This window comes from Notolepis coatsorum, assembly GCF_963971535.1.
Source record: "Notolepis coatsorum genome assembly, chromosome: 14".
In the NCBI taxonomy this organism is placed as follows: domain Eukaryota; kingdom Metazoa; phylum Chordata; class Actinopteri; order Aulopiformes; family Paralepididae; genus Notolepis; species Notolepis coatsorum.
This window is the reverse complement of record NC_140178.1, coordinates 3706933-3729788: the sequence shown is the minus strand read 5'-3', so window position 1 is coordinate 3729788 and position 22856 is coordinate 3706933. Positions and strand designations below refer to the sequence as shown.

The following is a 22856-nucleotide window of genomic DNA, read 5'->3' as shown; positions in this document are numbered from 1 at the left end:
GTTTGTGTATTAGGTTCACTTTGTCGTTAGTAGAGTAGTATGGCCAGAACTATTTGGTGGGTGGCTGTCACTCAAAGCATTCTGCTAGTATGGGCGGAGCCCATCCATAAATAGCCTGAAATCCTGAGGCTGGAAAATGGTGCTTTTGAGTACTTGATGAGAAATATAAAACAATGCATTTTTTTGAAAAAAACCTTACAGATGTGTTCAATAGACTCCCAGGAATTGTGTAAAGTTGCCCAAATAGTGCTAGGAATAGCAATGCAGGTCCCCTTTAAGGCTTTTTAAAATCTCTCCTGAGAAGTACTAAATGAAGTCTTTGAATTCATAGTTATAATAATTATCGGGAGATTAAATGATATTCAATATTATGAAATGTTTTTGTATTCGAGTCGTTTTTTGCGGCGCTACCTGGAGCTTGGTGCGTCTGGCGAGAGCTTGTACGGAACACGCAAGAATTTAAATTGGCACAAATGCAGTCGCCAATGGGTCTCATTCTCCAATGGACTTACGACAAAAAGGGCTTTCTCTTAGGGCCATTTGAGACCTTTTCGGGCCGATTTTGGGATTCACCAACCGTCCCAATAAAACATATATAATTTATATAATATATTGTCTATATTCATGTCTTGTCCGAAAAGGTCTCAAATGGCTCTAAGAGAAAGCCCTTTTTGTTGTAAGTCCATTGGAGAATGAGACCCAATGTCTATGTGGGTTTTTTTGGGTTGTGAAATTGGTATTAAATTTGGCTCCAAGTGGTATTAAAAAGTCTTGAATGGAATTAATAATACATTTTATTCATAAAGCGCTTTTCAAGAACCCAAAGACGCTGACAATGAGCAAAACAAATGAACAGAGAAACAAAGAACCACAGGGAGTAAGCAACAGTATGAAGACAGAGGACATACAACCACGGGTAACAGGTACAGAACTGTTGAAACCTGCAGATGTAGGGAGTGGTGATGCTAGAAGAGATTATTCACAAAAAGAATGCGTAGGTTGTTGTCAAGATGACCCAAATGTGTTTACCACTTGCTGTGAACGTAATGGGAACTCTTGATGACTGCTCCCTGAAGTTGAGGACACACCGTCCTGACTCGACATCTCTTGGTAAAGCTCAAGGTAGCTGCTTTTTCCAACGGTATCAAATGTCTTCCTCTTTGTTCCTTGTTTACCGACTGTAGAGATTAGCATGTTTGCAATCAAGAAAATGAATTGCCAGACACTCCAGAGGAAGACATCGACCACATATTGACCCCATGACCTCTAGCGCCGCCACCATCAGGCCAAAACCTTCAGTCACCACAATATATCATGTCACTTAATAACCGGATTACCATGACATTTGCTGTGCACATTCATTTCCCCAAGAGGAAGAGACTCATGGATGTCGGTGACCTCTTCACCTTTTGACCTCTTCACATTTCCTCTACTGCCACCATGAGGCCAGACATTTTAAATGAGCACATCTCCTTCCTGGCACGTTTGTCCTACGGTCACTCAATTTGTGACTCTAGCGCCGCCATCAGGCCAAACGGAGAACAAGATATGGCCGGGTTGCCATCAAATCTCTCGAGTGCCCAGATGAGGCCTACATCTTCCATTTTCTTTAAATGTTTTGGACAAGTTGTGTGTTTGTAGGTTTTTTTTTTTTATTGATTTTTGCTACCAGAGAGAGGAGGAATGGGAGATAGACCGGGGGAGACATTCGGCAAAGATCACCGGGTCCGGGAGTCGAACCCGGGTCGGCCGTGTGGCACCGTAGTGCTGTATGCGGTGCGCCACTCGGGCGCCCCACATCTTCCATTTTCAAATAAGTGCATCTCCTCGTCCGTTAGTCGTACGGTCAAAAGGTTTACGGTGAATATTCATGACCCTCAAGAGGGAGAAACATGTTCATTGTGGACTTATAGGCTGGGTCTGTAAAATCCAGGCAGCGCTTACAATTTGGCCACATTTTCATACATTGTCCCCCCCCCCCCCCCCAACACTCCACCAGTGCAGTCTGGCACCATACCCCCCTCCCCCAACACTCCACCAGTGCAGTCTGGCACCATACCCCCCCCCCCCCCCAACACTCCACCAGTGCAGTCTGGCACCATACCCCCCTCCCCCAACACTCCACCAGTGCAGTCTGGCACCATACCCCCCCCCCCCCAACACTCCACCAGTGCAGTCTGGCACCATACCCCCCTCCCCCAACACTCCACCAGTGCAGTCTGGCACCATACCCCCCCCCCCCAACACTCCACCAGTGCAGTCTGGCACCATACCCCCCTCCCCCAACACTCCACCAGTGCAGTCTGGCACCATACCCCCCTCCCCCAACACTCCACCAGTGCAGTCTGGCACCATACCCCCCCCCCCCCCCCAACACTCCACCAGTGCAGTCTGGCACCATACCCCCCCCCCCCCCAACACTCCACCAGTGCAGTCTGGCACCATACCCCCCCCCCCCCCCCAACACTCCACCAGTGCAGTCTGGCACCATACCCCCCCCCCCCCAACACTCCACCAGTGCAGTCTGGCACCATACCCCCCTCCCCCAACACTCCACCAGTGCAGTCTGGCACCATACCCCTCCCCCAACACTCCACCAGTGCAGTCTGGCACCATACCCCCTCCCCCCAACACTCCACCAGTGCAGTCTGGCACCATACCCCCTCCCCCCAACACTCCACCAGTGCAGTCTGGCACCATACCCCTCCCCCAACACTCCACCAGTGCAGTCTGGCACCATACCCCCCCCCCCCAACACTCCACCAGTGCAGTCTGGCATCATACCCCCCCCCCCCCCAACACTCCACTAGTGCAGTCTGGCACCATACCCCCCCCCCAACACTCCACCAGTGCAGTCTGGCACCATACCCCCCCCAACACTCCACCAGTGCAGTCTGGCACCATACCCCCCCCCAACACTCCACCAGTGCAGTCTGGCACCATACCCCCCCCCCTCCCCTAACACTCCACCAGTGCAGTCTGGCACCATACCCCCCCCAACACTCCACCAGTGCAGTCTGGCACCATACCCCTCCCCCAACAATCGACTGCAATCGGCTCCGGTTACTTGCCTGAGAAGTAAAGTTTTGCCATAATCATGTCTTTTGCCATAATCGGGTAGCTAAAAAATATATAAAAAAAACATATATTTATAATCATTTTCGGCCAACTGTTTCCTATTTTCGGTATCTGTTTCGGCCAAGAATTCGGTGCATCCCTAGAATAAATGAAATATTAAATAAATAAATAGGCTACACGTCTCTTTTTGTGTTACAAATTGTGCTCACCGATATGAACATAGGCCTCTTTACTTACTTAAAAAAAGGAAACATCAAGAAATATGTTGATGGTATTCCACCATGCCGTGTGTTTTTATTTCATAATGCTCATGAGTCATGATTATTGCTGAAGTCTGAGTCATACAATACTCACTGGCTTTCATAACCTAACAGACTAACTTGTCTTGCTCAAGACTTGTTTGAGTTTTAATAAGAGAGCACTATCTCTCTCAACCAAAGCAATGCATGGTAGAAATGGGGGTCCCTGATGTAAACAAGACTAAAGTCTTTCTCTGGTCTGCATCCCCTTAACAATTGTGTGTATTGAGCCATACTGTATTGTACCCATTCTGCAATCTGTTAATAAAGTTTTCATTCATTCAGATGGCAACAGAACAATTTTGATTGACAGGCGATTCTGCCAATTACGTCACACCGCTTGCACCCGCCTCTGCTGTTCTTACCACCAATCGGCAAGCGCTTATTTGTTTTAAATTTTTTTACTTCCGGGAAGTCCGCCATTGATCTACATGGCAGAACCACAACAAACCTGCCGGAGCTAATAACGTTAGCTCCCCGCCGCCCACGAGTAGACTACCAGCGCTCCGCAGGAGTACCAAACGAGGCATGATGATTTTACTGCAACGAATGTTATAATAAAAGCTTTTCTATATATTTGTCTGATTGAAAACTTTATTAACAGATTGCAGAATGGGTACAATTCAGTACAGGCTCTCTGAGCAAAGGAAGGAACTGAGCTATGAATGACCAACAAAAACAATGCTATGGTCGGGTAAATATGCTGATGTTATTGAACGTGTAACTATATAAAGTTAATGCCACAAAACGAATGCCTTTGTTAATCATAAGTAACTTTGATGCAGTAGCGTGTAGTGTTGTCACGATACTGGAATTTCGACTTCGATACGATACCTTGAAAAGTATATCTACAAAAGCAGATGATTACAATTAAATTAATTTGGGCATTGTCTGCATATTTTAATGTCTGCTGCACATGTCCTTGTTGTTTTCAACACAGATAATCTCCACATGCTTGTTGTAGAGAGGTGGAGTCGAGGCGCCGCTTACTTTCGTTTCATTGGAATGGAGGCGCAAGATTTTGGAGGCAAAATCTAACGTTAATTCCAGCTCGATTGTCCATTTATTTCATTGCAATCTATCTGATCAACATATGGTGTCGTACTAAAGAAAGCCGTTTGTGACAATCAAGGAATCATAAACGACCCCCCCCCTTTCCTTCACGCATGATGGAGCATAATGTATAGCGATCATATGCATTTGAATTTTTTAATATAGCGTGTATAGGAACAAATCGATTATGTATAATACGCGTCGGGGCCTGTAACACGCGTTCTAGGAATTACTGCTATACACTCTAAAAACATACTTATATTCACGACGGTACTAACACGACAATGTATGAATGGAAAAATATAACGTTCCCACATCCGGAACGATAGATACCCGATGTTGAATGGGCCATAGTAATGTCGATATAGCTATAATATTTAAAAAGTTATAGCCCTGCAAAGGTGAGCGACTCCATAGGGTTACAGCACTGGCAGAGAGTGGTATAAGATGGGCATACTGCGTGGGGCAGAATGTGTTAATGACTGACATTTCTCCATGTTTTCAGGGACTCCACGACCAGGCGCTGGAGGACTGCGAGAAAGCTCTGCATTATAACGAGGGCAACTACCGAGCGCTGTACCGGAAAGCCAAGTCCCTGAAGGAGCTGGGGAGGCACCAGGAGGCCTACGAGTCTGTCGCCAAGTGCTCCTTAGTGGTGCCTCAGGTGAGACCAGTGCCCTCTAGTGGTGAGACATGGAACTGTTGCCAAGTGCTCTCTAGTGGTGAGACATGGAACTGTTGCTTAGTGCCCTCTAGTGGTGAGACAGGGAACTGTTGCTAAGTGCCCTCTAGTGGTGAGACATGGAACTGTTGCTAAGTGCCCTCTAGTGGTGAGACATGGAACTGTTGCCAAGTGCCCTCTAGTGGTGAGACATGGTACTGCTGCTCTCTAGTGGTGAGACATGGAACTGTTGCCCTCTAGTGGTAGAGTGATTTAATTCCAGTTTTACACAACATACTGAAATACACATCTGCTTTAAAGTAGTCTGTGCATACTGCTCTTTTCTGTAATATGAACCATGGCGTTATGATGTTCTTTATGTACGTGTTTCCCACACTCATCTTCCCCTTCGTAGCTAAAGGGAACGGAGGTCTCGTCACTCTTGTGTAGTTGGAGATCATTGACCGGAGGTGGGAGGGGCACGGTATGATGCTATGTCAAGGACCTTGAAGCCTATGGGAAGCCAGTGCAGCTCTCTTGAGAAGTGGGGTAACATGGGCTTGACTTTGGTAGATTGGAGATCAGGTGGGCTGCATTCTGTACGAGTTGTAACTTCGAAGTGGCTTGGTGGCCAATGGGGGTTTTCTTCACAGTTGCAGTTAAAGATTAGGCTACACTAAGGCTGTCCCCGACTAAGGATTTGGATGGTCGACTATGATTGGCCAAAATTTGCCGTTAGTCGACTATTGGTACATTTTTTTTTCTTTATTTAGATTTTTTTCTTACTTACTTTATTTATTTATTTTATTTATTTTTTAAAACATTTTTTGTATCATTCCATTTGGGCTGTGGGGGGTTCTTAATGTCTGAAGGAGTCGACTGAAGGCTTCTTGCAAAAGCATGCAATTGGTCCACTGATGGATACATCTTGATATTTGTCTAGTCTAGTGTGGTCATTAGATGGGTGAAATCCTCTTTCAGTGCCTCTGTGCCTGTTTTCGTAGGCAGTTAGCCTCTGGTATGCGTGCCATTAGTGTTAGCCACGCTTCTAGGCCTCTTTCTTTTGGAAAGAATGATAATAAAAAAATATATATATTATAATTTTTATTTTTTTTTGTATTCGACTAAGAGGTTGGCTAGTCTACTATGGCTCCTTTCGACCAATTAGTCGACTAATTGACTAATAGGGGTCAGCCCTAGGCTACACTAATATTATACTATAAGACGTCACCATCACTTTCATACCAACCGTGCCCCTTGGATTATTTGTTGATGAAACTGATAAAGAAAGTTGATTTAATAAAAGAGACTAATTTAATCAGAATAATCACTTTATTCAAATTGAGGATTTGGTTAAAAAAACAAAAAAAAACAATTTGTAATGAACATTTTTTTTTAGACATTCAAAGCTTCGTTCGAATACTTCAATGGACGCTTCGAATGTTAAAAAATGACTTCGGTACAGCCCTAGTTGCAGTAGTTGAGGCGAGACGTGATGATTGATTGGGTGGCTTCTTTGGTCAGGAAGGGGTGGATCCTTCTCGCGCTGCTCAGGAAGAATCTACAGGTTCTGGTTGTCGAGGCGATGTGAGCGGAGAAGTTCAGCCGGTCGTCAAGGACCACACCTAGGTTCTTGGCGGTCGGGGACGCTCAGCCAAGCTCGGCCTCTTGTGAAGCTCAGCCAAACCGTTCAAGCGTTTGCTGCCGTTAGCCATGGTCCAGCCATGGTCCAGCCGCCACAGTCCAGCAAAAGTAACCAAGAGCAGTGTTTCCCTTATATGCATTCAGCAGCGGTGCTGCGCCCACTGGCAGATAATTTAGCATTTTTCCCCCTGATTTTGGTACATTTTATCTTGTTTTAAGAAATCAAGATTAACATTTTCTTAAATTAAGATTAAATTGACCAAAATCAAGAAGAAAATTAGCAATTATCTGCCAGTGGAATAAGATAATTCAAGATAATTCTACTCGATATTGGACTTATTGTACCAAATACAAGATATTTTCACTTGATAAGATTTCATTTCTTTTACAGTGTACAAATATGCAGCTACCTGGGCTTCCAGAGCACTTCTATTGTCAGCGGACACACCACAAACATCCTAGCAAATTCACACGCACATGACTCCATGAACATGAATAACCTATCTAGAACAATTCTAAGGTAGTTTTAAGTTATTTCTCCGGCAGCTAATATGTTCTATCAGTACTTGAGTACTCATTCATCACCTCCCGGTTGGATTACTGCAACGGAGTCCTGTTCGGGGTACCCAGCAAAGCCCTGGACAGGCTCCAGTATGTTCAGAACTCAGCTGCCAGGGTTCTCACTCACACCGAGCCCTGGCAGCACATCACCCCCACCCTCATCCACCTCCACTGGCTCCCAGTCAAGTTCCGCATCTCTTTCAAACTCCTGCTCCTCACCTACAAGTCCCTCCATGCCCTCGCCCCCCGGTACCTGTCTGATCTCCTCCACCAGCACACTCTATCCCGGAACCTACTGTACGATCCTCTGATCTGGGTCTCCTCTCCATCCCTTGCGCCAGGTTGTGGACTTTCGATGACGGAGCCTTCAGCGTGGCGTCCCCTACCCTCTGGAACTCTCCCCCCCCCCCCCCCCCCCCCTGAAATCAGCAACGCCCCAACCCTGGACACCTTCAAAACTGCTCTCAAAACACACCTTTTCACCAAGGCTTTTCCCCATTAGTTAGATTAGATTAGGTTCATTATCCCTTACCTGCCCTCATCCTCTCCTTTTTTCCCCCTTTTCCCCTACTGCCCTATTTCCCTAGCACTCTTGATTGTAAAGCAACCTTGGGTTTCATGAAAGGCGAAATTTGATTTATTATTATTAATCGGCTACCTAATTGTTTCCACTCCTTCCGTGGCAATAATATCTCCCGTCCTTCACATATATCCATGAGAGGGGGGTTGATTCTCTGCCACAATACATAAGTTGGGAGTTTTACTAGGTTTTCTGGCTTTGGCATGTTTTTGTATATTTTTGTACCGTCTTAGACCAGTGGAATAACATGTATAAATAACAGGCTTATAAAGACACTGCATTTCAATATGTGGAGTAAAACCGAATTTTATTTCTTTGATGTTTTACATATATAGTTTTTTGTTTTGCATATATATATATTTGTATATTTGTTTTGTAAAGTTTTAAATGAGTACACATTTGAGTAGTGGAAAAGGGGTAGGATTAAATAAGTGTATACTTCTTCCTACTCCTTTTGTTGTAAATTGAGTTATGTTTTGCTTTTTGTTTATATATATTTTTTCTTTCATTTAATTTCTTGATCAATGATTTGTTTTGATTTGATATTGTTTGTATTTATTTACATGTTCGTAATAAAGATTTCAAATCAAGATCTATAAATAACGTGTGAATTCTGAGATTGGGGCGTCGTTCCCCCTTTAAAATATTTCTAAATTTTTTTTTAACTGGTTTTGAATTTGGTTTCTCTCCAGGATCCCAACGTCATGCAGCTGACCCTGGACCTTGCCAAATTGTTGGGATTGAAAATACGTAAAGCTTATGTTAGAAACAAGGTAGGTGTGTCCAAAACTTGGTAGCAGCCCTTATTTATTAATAGTTATATTAAAATATCTGTCTCTCTGTACACGGTTGCAAGTAGTATATTACAGCGTTGCGTTTTCACATGATGCAATGTTACGTCTTTCAACAGCCTGCCTTGAATGTCTTGCGTGGTTCAAGTTACTCAGGAACGTCGTGTGAAAAGGTAACACTCGCACACCATAGACCTGTTCTAACCATTTGTGTTTCCTTTTGCAATGTTTGTTAAAGGTGCTGTAAGTGTTTTTCTTTAGTTTGTTAAAATAACTGGTCTACATGTTAAAATAATAGCTCTACAGCCATCACTGATATAGAGTGTCTGGTCAGTAACATGGGTCTCCCAGTCCCTCCAGTCTGCAGTAAACAGTCATCACTGATATATAGTGTCTGGTCAGTAACATGGGTCTCCCAGTCCCTCCACTCTGCAGTAAACAGCCATCACTGATATATAGTGTCTGGTCAGTAACATGGGTCTCCCAGTCCCTCCGCTCTGCAGTAAACAGCCATCACTGATATAGAGTGTCTGGTCAGTAACATGGGTCTCCCAGTCCCTCCACTCTGCAGTAAACAGTCATCCCTGATATAGTGTGTCTGGTCAGTAACATGGGTCTCTCAGTCCCTCCACTCTGCAGTAAACAGTCATCACTGATATAGAGTGTCTGGTCAGTAACATGGGTCTCTCAGTCCCTCCTGCTCTGCAGTAAACAGACACAACATACATTTTCTGGTATCCCTTCCAATCAGGAGAGCTGTAGAGCTATTTTAACACTTTTTTATAATGCCACTTACAGCACCTTTTGATACAGTTACTGACTAGGGAGAGGCATGATCAATCCATTACTACTAGTGTTTTTTGAGGGAACTACTTGGGTTACAAAGTACGTCCACTGAAAGTGCTAGTTATTGCCACTGAAACAGAAATCTCACTCTGAAATCCCGCAAGGCGTGAGTTGTTGCAGGAAGACGACAGTGGGACCCTGAGAGAGTCGAGAGAGGACTAGTGTCATCATTACAGCCGAATGTTTGTTGTGTTGGAATACGGCTGGCTAAAACTAGGGATGCATCGATCCAATATTGATATCAGATATCGGCCCCGATATGACTAAAATAGCTAGATCGTATATATATTACAAAAATTACTTAAAAAAAAATCGTAGTTATTAAATTTTTATAATTAATAACAATTCAGTAAATGTATATCTTATGTGTTAATTTGTTAAATTTAGTTTCACTAAGTTAGCAAAGTAATGTTTTAAGTCGAGCCTGATGTTGCCTTGTTGCACAAAAGAATGATCCCAGTCTCTTCCACACAGTGAGGCATACAGTTTATTAATTGAACAATGGGAATCGGATCAGTACTCTGTATCGGCCGATACCCAAAGCCCATGTATCGGTATCAGGACTGACCAAGTCGGATAGGTGCATCCCTAGCTAAAACGGATAAAAACATGTTTGTATTTCCAAATATGCCAACAACATATCGGCCACTTTGCGTGGCGCTCATAAGACTATGGATACGGATACACTGGCGTTGTGGCTTGCTAATTGTTAACGTTACATGGACCTAAACTAAATCTGTGTCTGCACCTGGTCTCTCCGCTCATGGAAACGGAATAGACCTGTCTCAAACCCTGCCCCTTTTCTTGATCCTCCAATCACAGCTGTCGCTTACCTCTGACTTCCTCGTACAAACAAAGTTGTACAGACAGCTGTGATTGGAGGATCAAGAAAAGAGGGCAGGGTTTTGAGACGGGTCCAAATAGTAACTGACTGTTTTGACTGATTAGGCATTAAGCATCGCTGTGCATCGCTATTGCTGCCATGCTCTTTGTGCATTCTAAAAATAGATTTGCATAACTCACTACTCAAGTAATTAATGCGAGTCCTCGATCTGGGAAGACGTTACCCCCGTGCCCATCTCTCTTACTGACGTGACGAGTAGGGGTGCATCGATCCTAAGGTCGAATCTCATTGTATCGAATCGTGGTCAAGAGATTTCATGATGCATGATGAATCGTTGCCTGAAGAATCGTAATCGAATCGTTGTGGGGTCAAATATTTACACCCCTATTATTGACATGGTCCATTCATGCTGAGCGAATCGGTTCCCCCAGCCACATTTGTGTATTCAAGTTTTTGGGGGAATTAACTGATCGAAAATGTTATCGAATCGTGGTCAAATGAAGAGATTTCATGATGCATTGAATCGTTGCCTGAAGAATCGTAATCGTTGTGGGGTCAAATATCTACACCCCTACTGATGAGGGAACTATAAAAGAAGGAAGGGTCATGGCGTCAGAATACCAGCGTTCTATGCTCCGCTCGGTGCCAGACTTTGGTGCCAGTTCTATTGAAGCCTGTATTAAAATAAATTAAAAAAAAATACCAGATATCTGAGGAAATATACATCAACCAACAAATCAAATGTTGGCTAGTTAACAAAGCAACAAATTAATGATGTTTAAAAACTTTAAAATGACGGATCATAAACGAGGAGACCGCTGATCCCATTCAACTCGATGTCGGCCGAACTGAAAGTTTCCGCACGTCGGCACCAATGTGTGCGTTCGTTCACACGCTACACAGTGACGCAATGACCCTTCCTCCTTTTATAGTTTCCTTCGATTACTGACAGGAAATGAACGGCGGCCAAAGCTGTTCCCCTAGCAACAGAATCCGCCTGACAACGTCTATACAGTGATGCCCAAAGAAAGAACTGCCCGTTGTGACGCCATTCTTCTTCTTCTGTTCACTTAGTTTTCTCATGGCTGTACTTCTGTGGAGGAAATAGAAACAGGTATGTTGTTATTGTTACTCATGACTTCAAGCTTTAGGTTCCCCCGAGTGTTGCTTTGAACAGGGTAAACGGTATCCTTTCGACTTTAGCTCTTTGTGATTTATGATCACAGGGACTGGAACCCACAGTATAAACACAACAATGTATTAATGAGGGCGGCTGATTGGCGAGTAGGCAAGGCGCTCGCCACTAACGCAGGAGACGCTGGGTTCGAGCCCAGCTCTCGGCGTTGCTACCGGCTGGCCGGTCGTTCATACTAACACAATTGGCAGTGTTAGAGGGTGGGAAAGCCGGTTGGTGGGGATTGCACGTTGTGGACAGCGACTCCTACAGGTCGGTTTGGTGACGCCGGTGTGGCGGAAGCAGGAAGTAGCGGGGGCAGCGTGAGCCTCCCACGCGTTACTCCTCGCCACTGAGAGATCGAGCTGCTGCGGTGACGAGATGCGACCGCGTACCGGATGCGTACCGGAGGGGACACGCGATGCAAGGCTTCTGTCCTCACTACAGCCGACCAGTGGGAGGCATAGTCTAGCAACGTTCAAGACACGGGAGGGAAGAATTGGATACTACGAAATTGGGATGGGAGAAAAATTGAAAAAATGGGGAGAAAAAGTGGATAAAAAAATGTGTGAATGAAACAATATAACGTTCCCACATCCGGAACGATAGATACCCGATGTTGAATGGGCCATAGTAATGTCGATATAGCTATAATATTTAAAGTTATAGCCCTGCAAAGAAGCGGTGGCAGACTGGGCCCAATGATGTGTACAATGCATGGCGGCCAATGTGTTAACAAGGTGCTTAAAAAGTCATTGAAATTCAAATCTAATTGAAAGTTTTGTTCATCCATGATAAAATTGTTCTGAATCAAGAAATTAAATGTTTTTAATTTAAAGTAACTAATTGTCGGCAATTGGTTTTAAGCCATAAATATTGAAAAAAGTGAATTTAAAAGTGAATTGTATCCTTGTCCTTGAAAGTCCTTGCGTTTCATTTTGCAATGTCTGTGGGAACCCTGATAAAGGTTCGAAATGAAACTAAAACTATTGTGCGCATCAAAAAAAAACGAGGATAACCTTGACATCCAAGCTCAAACACTTTGGTGATCGGGCCTTCTCACGCTTCGCACCCCGACTCTGGAACTCCCTCCCTCAGTCCATCAGAGACTCCCCCACACTCTCCACCTTCATATCTCGCCTCAAAACCCACCTGTTCTCCCTATAGCCTTCAACCTTCCCCACCCATAACCCCCCCCCCCCCCCTCCCTAGCCTTCAACCTTCCCCACCCATAACCCCCCCCCCTCCAACCTGTTGTGATGTTTGTTACTGTGGCTCTATGTTTCTGTGTGTCTCATGCTGTTTCCCCTGTGGTCTCATGTTCCTTTTTTGTTTCCTTGTTTTACTCAGTTTCTCTGCCTACTGTCAGGTTCTTGAGAAGCGCTATATAAATAAAATTAATTATTATTATTATTAACCTGTTTTCCAGAAATGTCTCCGCTCTCTCCGGAAGCCCGAGCCCCCACGCCGGTGTCCGCGCCGCCGCCCCTCTACCAACCTATGAACGGCAACAACAACGGCCGGGCGGAGGAGACGCTGATGACCCCCTGGGAGGAGCCGTCGATGTCTCCCGTCTGCAACAACCACCTCCCCTCCTCCGCGTCTCACTCCTCCGCCTCTCACTCCTCCGCGTCTCACTCCCCGACGGAGATGATGTGCGGCTTCGAGCCCGCCGCGTCCCCCGTCCCCGTCGCGTCCGTCATGTCCTCGTCGATCCCCGGGTCCTCCATGTCCTCGTCCTCGCTCCCCCATCACCACGGGCCCTCGCTGGTCAACGGGGGCACCAGGGCCAGCCAGCCCTCCTACATGCTGCCTGAATCCCGGCAGGACTACGAGGTGGACATCATGGGGGACGACCTGGACGACCTGCTGGACCTGGCGGGCCCCCCGGAGCCCAGCATGGTGAGTGGGACACGACGTGGTCGTCTCTGAACCCTCTCACTGCCACACTACAGAAGGTTAACCCTTTACTATCACACCGATAGTAACTGATAAGTGATAGTAAAGGGGTTAGCCTTCTGTAGTGTGGCAGTGAAAGGGTTAACCTGCTGTTGTGTGGCAGTGGACGGGTTAACAGTTTGGTTCGTGCGGCAGTGAAATGGGTTAATCGCCCCAAACCCGCACGTTAGTTAAATTAGCGCGTTTTAATAGATTTCTTTTATGTAGCTGTAGGGCTGGGCAATATGGCCAAACATTTTATCACGATAACATTTATCATATCGTTCGATATCGATAATTATCGATATTTTTATTAGTATTAAAAAAATATATTGTGTGGTGGACACTAGATGGAGGTGTCTCACTTCAGAATGGACACTGATTGAGTGACAGGAGGGAGTTGACTTAAGGGTGTGGCTGTACCTTGGTTCTGGTGGATTTGTTTGGAAGTAAAGTTCAGAGACTCGATACTCCCGTCTGCTCGTCTCATTGATTCACTTCTACAGTGGTGACCCTAAACGTGTGAAATATGAGCAATAACGAGAATCCACCGGCTGTGGTTCCCGCAGTGTATGCAGCTACATTCAAGTTGCCAGAGTTTTGGCAGCATGACCCGGCCCCGTGGTTTCAGCACACCGAGGCACAATTTCCCCTCTGCGGAATAACGTCGGATGAGACGAAATATTATCATGTTGTCTCGGCATTGGATTCCTCCACTACACGCCGGGTGATGGGATTCCTGAGAGAACCACCAGCAGCCGGCAAATACAACGCGCTCAGAGAACGGCTGTTGCGGCTTTTCCAGCTGTCGGATGCAGAGCGCGCGGAGCGCCTATTGTCCCTCAACGGATTGGGGGACAGTAAACCAACATAACTGATGGAGAACATGCTAGCACTGCTCGGTTCAGGTGACGCTACATTTATTTTTGTGCAGCTGTTCCTGCGTCAACTCCCGACTCCGGTGCGCACGGCTCTGGCCAGCTCGCCTCTCGTGCGCACCAAGGATTACCGGGGATTGGCAGAGGAGGCGGACAGAATTCTACTTGCCTCCCGTCAGTACTGTGTGGCTGCTGTGTCTGATCGGGTGGCTGATCGCAGGGATCAGACACGGAGGGATGATAGAGAGCTTTGTTATTATCATCGCCGTTTTGGCAACAAAGCGAAGAGCTGTGTTCCACCATGCACCTTTGGTAACCAGGGAAACGCGAGAGCCGGCGCTCGTTACGCCTTGGGAAACGGACATGGACCACCCCTGGACGCGGCTAATGGGACTTCCATCCGTACGTTTGGTACCAGGTACGTGACTGTGTTTACATGGACAGGAGTTACGCTGGGAATTTATTATTGCTTCAGTGTCTGTGCCTATACTGGGCGTGGATTTTTTGTGTGCTCACAGACTGTTAGTGGACGTTGCGAACCGTAGGCTGATTGGCTCTGTGTCCTTTGACACATACCCCTGCACACTGGGGGGGCCGCCTGCCCTGGCCAATATGCTCGCCACAGGCGATATGTACCAGCGCCTCCTCGCTGAATTTCCTACTCTGACTGTCCCCACTTTCTCTGCCTCTGTCGCCAAGCATGGGGTGGAACATTACATCCCAACGGTGGGCCCGCCAGTTTATGCACGGGCGCGCCGCCTGGATGCTGCTAAACTGGCAATAGCCAGGGAGGAGTTTGCCACAATGGAACGGCTCGGCATTGTGCGCCGGTCCAACAGTCCTTGGGCCTCCCCACTACACATGGTCCCCAAGGTGGACGGGTGGTGATTTCCGTCGCCTAAATAACATCACCACTCATGACCGGTACCCAGTGCCACATATCCAGGATTTCTCTGCCCACCTGGCGGGCGCCACCATTTTTTCTAAAATAGATTTGGTGCGTGGCTACCACCAGGTGCCGGTCCATCCGCTCGACGTGCCCAAGACAGACTGCCATTATCACCCCGTTTGGACCGTTTGAATTCCTGCGCATGCCATTCGGCCTTAAAGGGGCAGCGCAAACATTCCAGCGGCTGATGTGCTGCGAGGCCTGTCATTTTTGTTTATTTATCTGGATGACATCCTGGTAGCCAGTGCATCGGTGGAGGAGCATCGGGGACATCTCCGTCAACTGTTCGAGCGGCTCAACGAGCATGGGCTGATCGTGAACCCGGCCAAATGTCAGTTTGGCCTGCCGGCCATGGATTTCCTGGGCCACCATGTCTCTTCCCAGGGGGCTGTTCCTCTACCCGCCAAGGTGGAGGCAATTGCTGCTTTCCCCCGCCCCCTCACCATCAAACCTATCCAGGAGTTCCTGTGGATGGTTAATTTTTACAATAGGTTTATAGCCCATGCGGCTCACCTGATGAGACCTTTGTACGAGGCGTTGAAGGGGAAGAGAGCCAACGATGACATGGGCTGGTCCCCGGAGCGGTTCCAGGCATTCGAGGGCTCTAAGGCTGCCCTTGCCAACGCCGCCATGCTGGCACACCCATCTCCTGCTGCTCCTATAGCCCTCACCACCGATGCCTCCGATTATGCAGTAGGTGCGGTGTGCAAGCAGTGGCTGGCTGGCGCCTGGCAGCCTCTGGCCTTCTTCAGTAGGAAGCTGCGCGACAACGAGAGGAAGTATAGTACATTCGACAGGGAGCTCCTGGCCCTCTTCCTCGCCATACGTCACTTCAGGTTCTTGCTGGAGAGCCGTGAGTTCACAGTTTGTCGACCACAAGCCCCTAACGTTTGCCATGGCCAAGACCACGGAGCCATGGTCGGGGCGGCTATCGACTATGCTGCCATGGCTGCTGACCAGCTCACCGACTCAGACCTTCAGGCGTTCAGGACGGCTGTGACAGGACTTCGACTTGATGTGGTGTTTCACGACAGCGGCGCCACGCTCCTCTGTGACGTCTCCACTGGCCAGCCCCGCCCCATGGTTCCAACTGACTGGCGCCACCGGGTATTTGACACCATTCATGCCCTTTCACACCCTGGGGTAAAGTCGTCTTGTCAAGCTGGTAGGGGCCAAGTTCTTCTGGCCGGGCCTTAGGAAGGACGTCAAAGTATGGGCGGCCTCTTGTGTGGCGTGCCGGCGTGCCAAGGTACATTGTCACACTAAGGCCCCCCCGGAGCCGTTTCTCATTCCAGAGAGGCGGTTTGACCATGTCCACGTGGACCTGGTGGGCCCACTTCCCCCGTCTCAGGGTTTCACACACCTCCTCACTATGGTGGACAGGACCACCAGGTGGCCGGAGGTTGTTCCCCTCTCATCAACAACGGCTGCGGAGGTGGCTCGGGCGTTTATCTTCGCCTGGGTCACTCTGTTTGGCACGCCATTGGACCTGACTTTGGACAGGGGATCCCAGTTCACTTCTGAGCTGTGGAGCACCGTGGCCGAGAGACTTGGGGTGAAACTCCATCGTACCACAGCATACAACCCAAAGGCCAACGGCATGTGTGAGCGTTTTCACAGATCCATGAAGGCCGCTCTCCGGGCCACGCTCACAGACGGCAACTGGGTCGACCGTCTTCCGTGGGTCATGTTGGGCCTGCGTACTGCCCCTAAAGAAGACCTGCAGTCCTTTTCAGCCGAATTGGTTTTTGGTCAACCGTTGAGGGTCCCAGGGGGGTTCCTTCCTGGTTCCTCTGCCCCTTGGTCCACTACAGCTCACCGATCGGCCTTCCAGGATGCAGCGAGGGTGTTTGCCCCAGTTCCCACACATCACTGCCTTCCCCAGTCCTACATTCCTAAGGACCTGATGATTGCGAGGTATGTGTTCATCCGTCATGATGCCCACCGTTCTCCACTGCAGGCTCCCTATGACGGGCCCCAAGTACTTTGTGGTGGACATGGGGGGGAATAAGGAACCGATCTCAGTCGATCGTCTTAAAGGAAAACTCCATTTTGGGAAATTCGCTTATTTAACATCTTCCCTGGAGTTAGACAAGAAGATACATACCTTTTTTGTCTCTGTGCATGCATTTAGCTTTGGTAACAGTCGCTCCGTTAGCATAGCTTAGCTTCATCACTGGAAGTGAGGGAGGACAGTAGCCTGACGTTCCCTACAGGTTTGTTGATATTCTCATTCCTTCAAAGGATCCGAACCGATTGAAGTTTATGGATACCATGACTTAAAATCCTCTTACCTTGACTATTAAAAGCCTCCCCAATTTAGAAAACTGTAATCCAATGGCTGGTATTGATAATATACTACTAACTGCTGCACGCTCGGAGCTAACACAGAACAGGATGGTAAAGCAAATATAATGACTTCCTTTCTGGGGTTTTCAAAATAAAAGTGCAACGTTTATAGCAGTGGAAAACGTTTATTTTGTACATTATCTAACGTTAACACAAACCTAAACTAACGTTACAACTAACCTAAAGTTAGTTTAGGTTCGTGTTAACGTTAGATAATGTACAAAATAAATGTTTTCCGCTGCTATAAACGCACTTTTATTTTGAAAACCCCAGAAAGGAAGTCATTATATTTGCTATAATTTGCTATATAATAAAGACCTTTCTGATTCTGACCCTCTGTCCCTCTCTCTCTCTCTCTCTCTTCCAGGCCATCCCCACGGTGAAGGGTTCCATCCATTTGCCCACCAGTATTGCCTCGGGCGGTTCCATGCCCTCCAGTCCGTTCCTCATGCCATCTCCCATCAACCCGTTCCTCCACCACGTGCCACAGCGGCAGCAGTGCACCGTGAACCTGCCTCCGCTCTACAACAAGCCCGGCTCCGGCAGCTCCAGCGGCTACTCGCTCGGCCTGGAGGGCCTGGACTCGTTCGCCGCGCCCATCGACTCGCTGGACAGCCTCTCCATGAACGACTCGCACCACACCGGTATGACATGTAGGTTGTTGTTACCGGGGGTTTGTGTCACGGTTCTTTTATACGTTTTATTTGTCTCGTATATAAAGTACATCGGGGTTCGCACTAGAGCTGTCGTCCCCGAAGCCTGTTTTTGGGCTTTGAACTTCGTCAGGGTTTTTCGTTTTTAATTAAAAAAAAAATGCATTATTATATATATATATGTGTTTTTTTTATATAAAATATCCTCAAACTAAATCCTCAATTTGAATAAAGTGATTAAATTAGTATTTTTAATTTCTTTTTTATTAAATCAACTTTCTTTAATGAATATAATATAGTGCCAAGCGGATGCAGAGTCATATACTATAATAGTAGGGTTGTCAAAATGAATGCTTTAATTTTGGAGATTAATTTAAATTATTTAAAGCATTAAAATAAATTAATCTAGATGAATCTATGGAGTGAAAAATCTTCAATCTTAGCGCCGTGGATATTAAGAAAGAGGTCTAGCTGAGTCAATGTTGATGGTTTTGTTGAACATTTTATATTTCACAGGAGAGAAACTATTCAAAGAAAGCTATTAAAATAGTCTTTGAATCTAAATATACTTTCTTTGTGTTGATTTTACATTAATTCCATGATTTTACTCAAGTAAATATCTGTTACAAGCTTCGGTCTTAAGTAGAAAAATGCTATTTTTAATCTAGATTAATCTAGATTAATTACAGAAAATTGTGACATTAATTAGTAAAAAAAATTGAATCTATTGACAGCACTACTATAATATTAGTGTAGCCTAATCTTTATCTTCATCTGTGAAGAAAACCCCCATTGGTTTAAACGGAATGAATAGACTCATACAAAAAAAATATATATTTAAAATTCGAATGTTGATTTAGAATTTGAACGTCAACGTAACGAACGAAGGTCAGAACGTTTGGGCTCCTCAGCCCTAGTTGGCACAAGGTCCTTGAAGTGCTTGATTTTTTACAAAAAAAGTCGAGGCCTGCAATTCCTTAACGGCAATTTTTTTAACAAGGTGCTTAAACATCCTTGAAATTCAAATCAACCATTCACATTGCAAGTTTTGTTCATCCATGATAAAAATGGTTCTGAATCAAGAAATTGATATTTTTTTTAATTTAAAGTGTAACTAATTGTCGGAAATTGGTTTTAAGCCATAAATATTGGATCTGGTTTTATTTTCTATAAAAAAACAGCATTTAAAAGGGAATTGTATCCTTTTAAATGCCCTTTTTAAAATGAAAAATAGTGCATAAAAATCCTTGAATTTCATTTTGCAATGTCTGTGGGAACCCTGTATAAAGTACATGTACATTACAGTGAAATGCTTGGTTCTGTATGAGCCTCCTGAGATTGTGCTTCATACAGTAAAAATAAAGACCAAACACTATACATAATATACAATATACAAAACGTAAAGTACAAAATGCTAAAATTAGTTTGTTCAGTTATGTCGTATCAATTGTAGATTATCTTGTTAACATAACACTAATAAACCAATGTTGATGATGCTTTGATCCTTTTCCGATCTAATAAGTGAATGATTTGACTGCTTATATTATGTATGGCTTTGCTAGATTACAAGGTTAAATATGGTGTATTAACTGTGATCTCTCCTCTTTTCCAAACCACCAGATTATGGTGGTGGTCACCATTCGTTCACCATCTCTCAGGTACAGATTGTCTTTGCTATTAATAGTGACCAAGCATTGCAGGGCTTTCCCTAAATAATGGTATAGGGGCACGGCGCCACTATGACAATGTGCCAACGCCACCGTTACATTTTGTATTATTATTTATATTGATTTGATTTCTTTATTTTGTAGTGAAAGCTTGGGGCCAGTTTAGAAACGGACGCATCAAGTCAAGTCATGTCAATCATTGTCTAATACGCGATTGCTCTGTTCCACTGCATGTTTTTTGTGGTCAACATTAAACTATTGTGCAGCCTTATACACTGTACTTGGATAAATAACTTTATTTGAAACTTACCCTTGTTTGCTATTTTATTGAAATTATGTTTTTAAGTTGCACGGAATTACAGTTAAATTACATTTATTCATTTATTTATATCTCTGTAGCAAATGTATTTTTGGGTGTGCACAGCCCCCCTCCGGACCACCCCCTAGCTGTGACTCTGTAATCCTGGAGGGAAAGCCCTGCGTTGGTTAGTCTCTAGACCTGGGCCCTCATTTATCAACGTTGCGTACGCACAGATATGTGTGTAACCCCTGCGTACGATCATTTCTAAGCAAAGTGTGGGACTTATCAATTTGAACTTGTGCTTGACTTTGTACGTATATCTACGCACAGCTAGAAGCATGCGTACCGGTAGAATATGAAGACTACAACGCGGAAATAAGCTTCCGTGCATTAGTTTCAACACTGGCGTGTTCTGTATGAACCGTAGTTCATTGTAAAATAGCAACAGTAGTGTAATTATGGTCAAAACCCTATAAATAGCATTTGGAATAATAGGTCTTTCTCTCCGAATGAATGCAGCATGATATAGCGTTATCGGAATATACAGGGTGTACTGACTGACTGCGCTCCGCGTAACTAAACTCGTTATTATTTTGCGCACAGACCGCAGAAACACGGGAACGTTTTGATTATATTTAAAAGGCTTTGCCATAACGTTAAACGAAACAAGTGGAATTTCGAAGCTGTAAGCAGAATACAAGTCATATGAACCACCCACGATAGTGTTCTTCCCCCTTCCTACTGTATAAGAAAGAATTAAAAAAACGCATTGCAACGAGAACAGAGGTTATTTGTTGAGTATGTGTATTACAAAACCCTTGTTGCAATAAATGTGTCTTAAATGAATAAAAAGCATACATGCTCTGGATACAGAGCATATATCGTGTGGGTGATATGACTTGTATTACAATGTCAAAGCCTTTTAATATAAATCAAAACGTTCCCGTATTTCTGCAATCTATGCGCAAAATAATGAGTTGAGTTCTAACAAAGAACGTATTACATGCTGGATAGGCTGATAGAGTAAACTATGATATGAATATGATATGATATAAGGTATACTGGTCCGTCCGCGAGGATAGCGAGGAGTCTGATAGCCATTAAATGCCATTTGAGAATATAGGCTATTAATGCAAAGCGACGGCCTATAGCCTATACATATTATTTAATGTTTTCATAAGCGTAAAGATACAACAGCTAGATTAATGATCAAGTTAGTTTACTGTGCAGGGTTCGCAGGGCTGTGCCATGTGCTATTATATATGCGCAAGTTACTGTTGCATAATGTAGGCTATATGTAATTCATATAGGCTACCTAATGCCTACAACAAAATAGATGCCTCTACAAATCATATTATAGCCAATCGAACACAACTAATAAAGGCATTCATATTCCAGCATGGTTAATGACACACCAACGCCAAACAGTGGTCAACGAACGGTCTTTATTAGTATTTTGAGCTGTCCAGGCAGAATTGCAGCAATGGTCTTAGGGAGCCGTTGATATCTGACATCACCGTGTACAAGTCAGCCTTTTATTTATCCCATAACACGGGTTGTGTTTTCTTGGTTAGACAGCGCGTCCGTGAACAATCTCTCGTGAAGTTTCTCATAGTTCGCTCGGGTCAGTCCATTATTGCACATCCCATGGGGGGTGTTTCATTACCATATATGGATAATCATGCACGAGCATTGACGGTAGAACAAAGAGGTATTTATCAACACGGAGGAGCGTAGGACCCGTGTACGCACGGTTGATAAATCCCAATATTTCTGTGCGTACACGCATTCTAAATTTTGTGCTTACGTATGAAAATGGAACACTTTCTAAGAATTGTTGATAAATGAGGGCCCAGGGCTTCTCAAACTTGTTCATACCGTGACCCCATTTCATTTAGGATTTCTTTTGGGGACCCCACGTCGCCTAATTTCAATGTGGAATCAAGGAATATCAAAATAAAAGCACACGTTGTTGAACTTGATCATGCTTATTTATTAGGAAAACGAGGCATATTTTGCCAAACTATGTTGCCAGAACATAGTATTTTTTAAATTTTTTTTACTTTTTTTACTTTCTAATGTGCACCGTCACCTACCCGTGCCGTAGTTTGAGAACCACTGGTTTAGACGTGCTGCTGTTTCTGCACCGTCCTGCTGCTCCGGTTGACGACCTCCTTCTCTCCCCAGATGAACAACAACGACAAGCCCATGGGGATGGCGGTGGGGATGCCCGACACCAAGGGCCACGCGTCCCACGTGGACCTGGCCAAGAACCCCCTGGCCGAGACCCACGAGTTCAAGCAAGCTTGCTCGCTATGCTTCATCAAAACAGGTGAGACATTCTTTTTACAAGTTGGCGGAGCAACCATGCAGGGTGCCAACCTGCTCATCAGGAGCAATTAGGGGTTAAGTGTCTTGCTCAAGGACACATCGACACGCTGCCCGGGAGGAGCAGGAATCGAACCGGGAACCTCCGGATTGCCAGACGACTGCTCTACCTCCCCGAGCCACTGTCGCCCCCAGCCTCTGCAATAATTAGTTACAGATGAACCTGTTATTAGATTAAAATGTATCGTGATCATACAGTACA

General features: G+C 45.3%; 1 protein-coding gene across 4 annotated transcripts in view; it reads left to right on the top strand.

Moving 5' to 3' along the window:
* zc3h7a (zinc finger CCCH-type containing 7A) overlaps positions 1 to 22856 on the top strand; it is a 63816-nt gene that overhangs the window by 13261 nt on the left and 27699 nt on the right. For 2 of the 4 annotated variants that reach the window (XM_084328875.1, XM_084328874.1), the window contains exons 5-12: positions 4936 to 5094; positions 8569 to 8649; positions 8787 to 8840; positions 11432 to 11471; positions 12961 to 13433; positions 18013 to 18298; positions 19919 to 19956; positions 22454 to 22598. In XM_084328875.1, the coding sequence (XP_084185001.1) occupies positions 4936 to 5094; positions 8569 to 8649; positions 8787 to 8840; positions 11432 to 11471; positions 12961 to 13433; positions 18013 to 18298; positions 19919 to 19956; positions 22454 to 22598 (1276 nt within the window). The remainder of the gene's footprint in view (positions 1 to 4935; positions 5095 to 8568; positions 8650 to 8786; positions 8841 to 11431; positions 11472 to 12960; positions 13434 to 18012; positions 18299 to 19918; positions 19957 to 22453; positions 22599 to 22856) is intronic. The other 2 variants (XM_084328876.1, XM_084328877.1) reach the window with 2 other exon arrangements.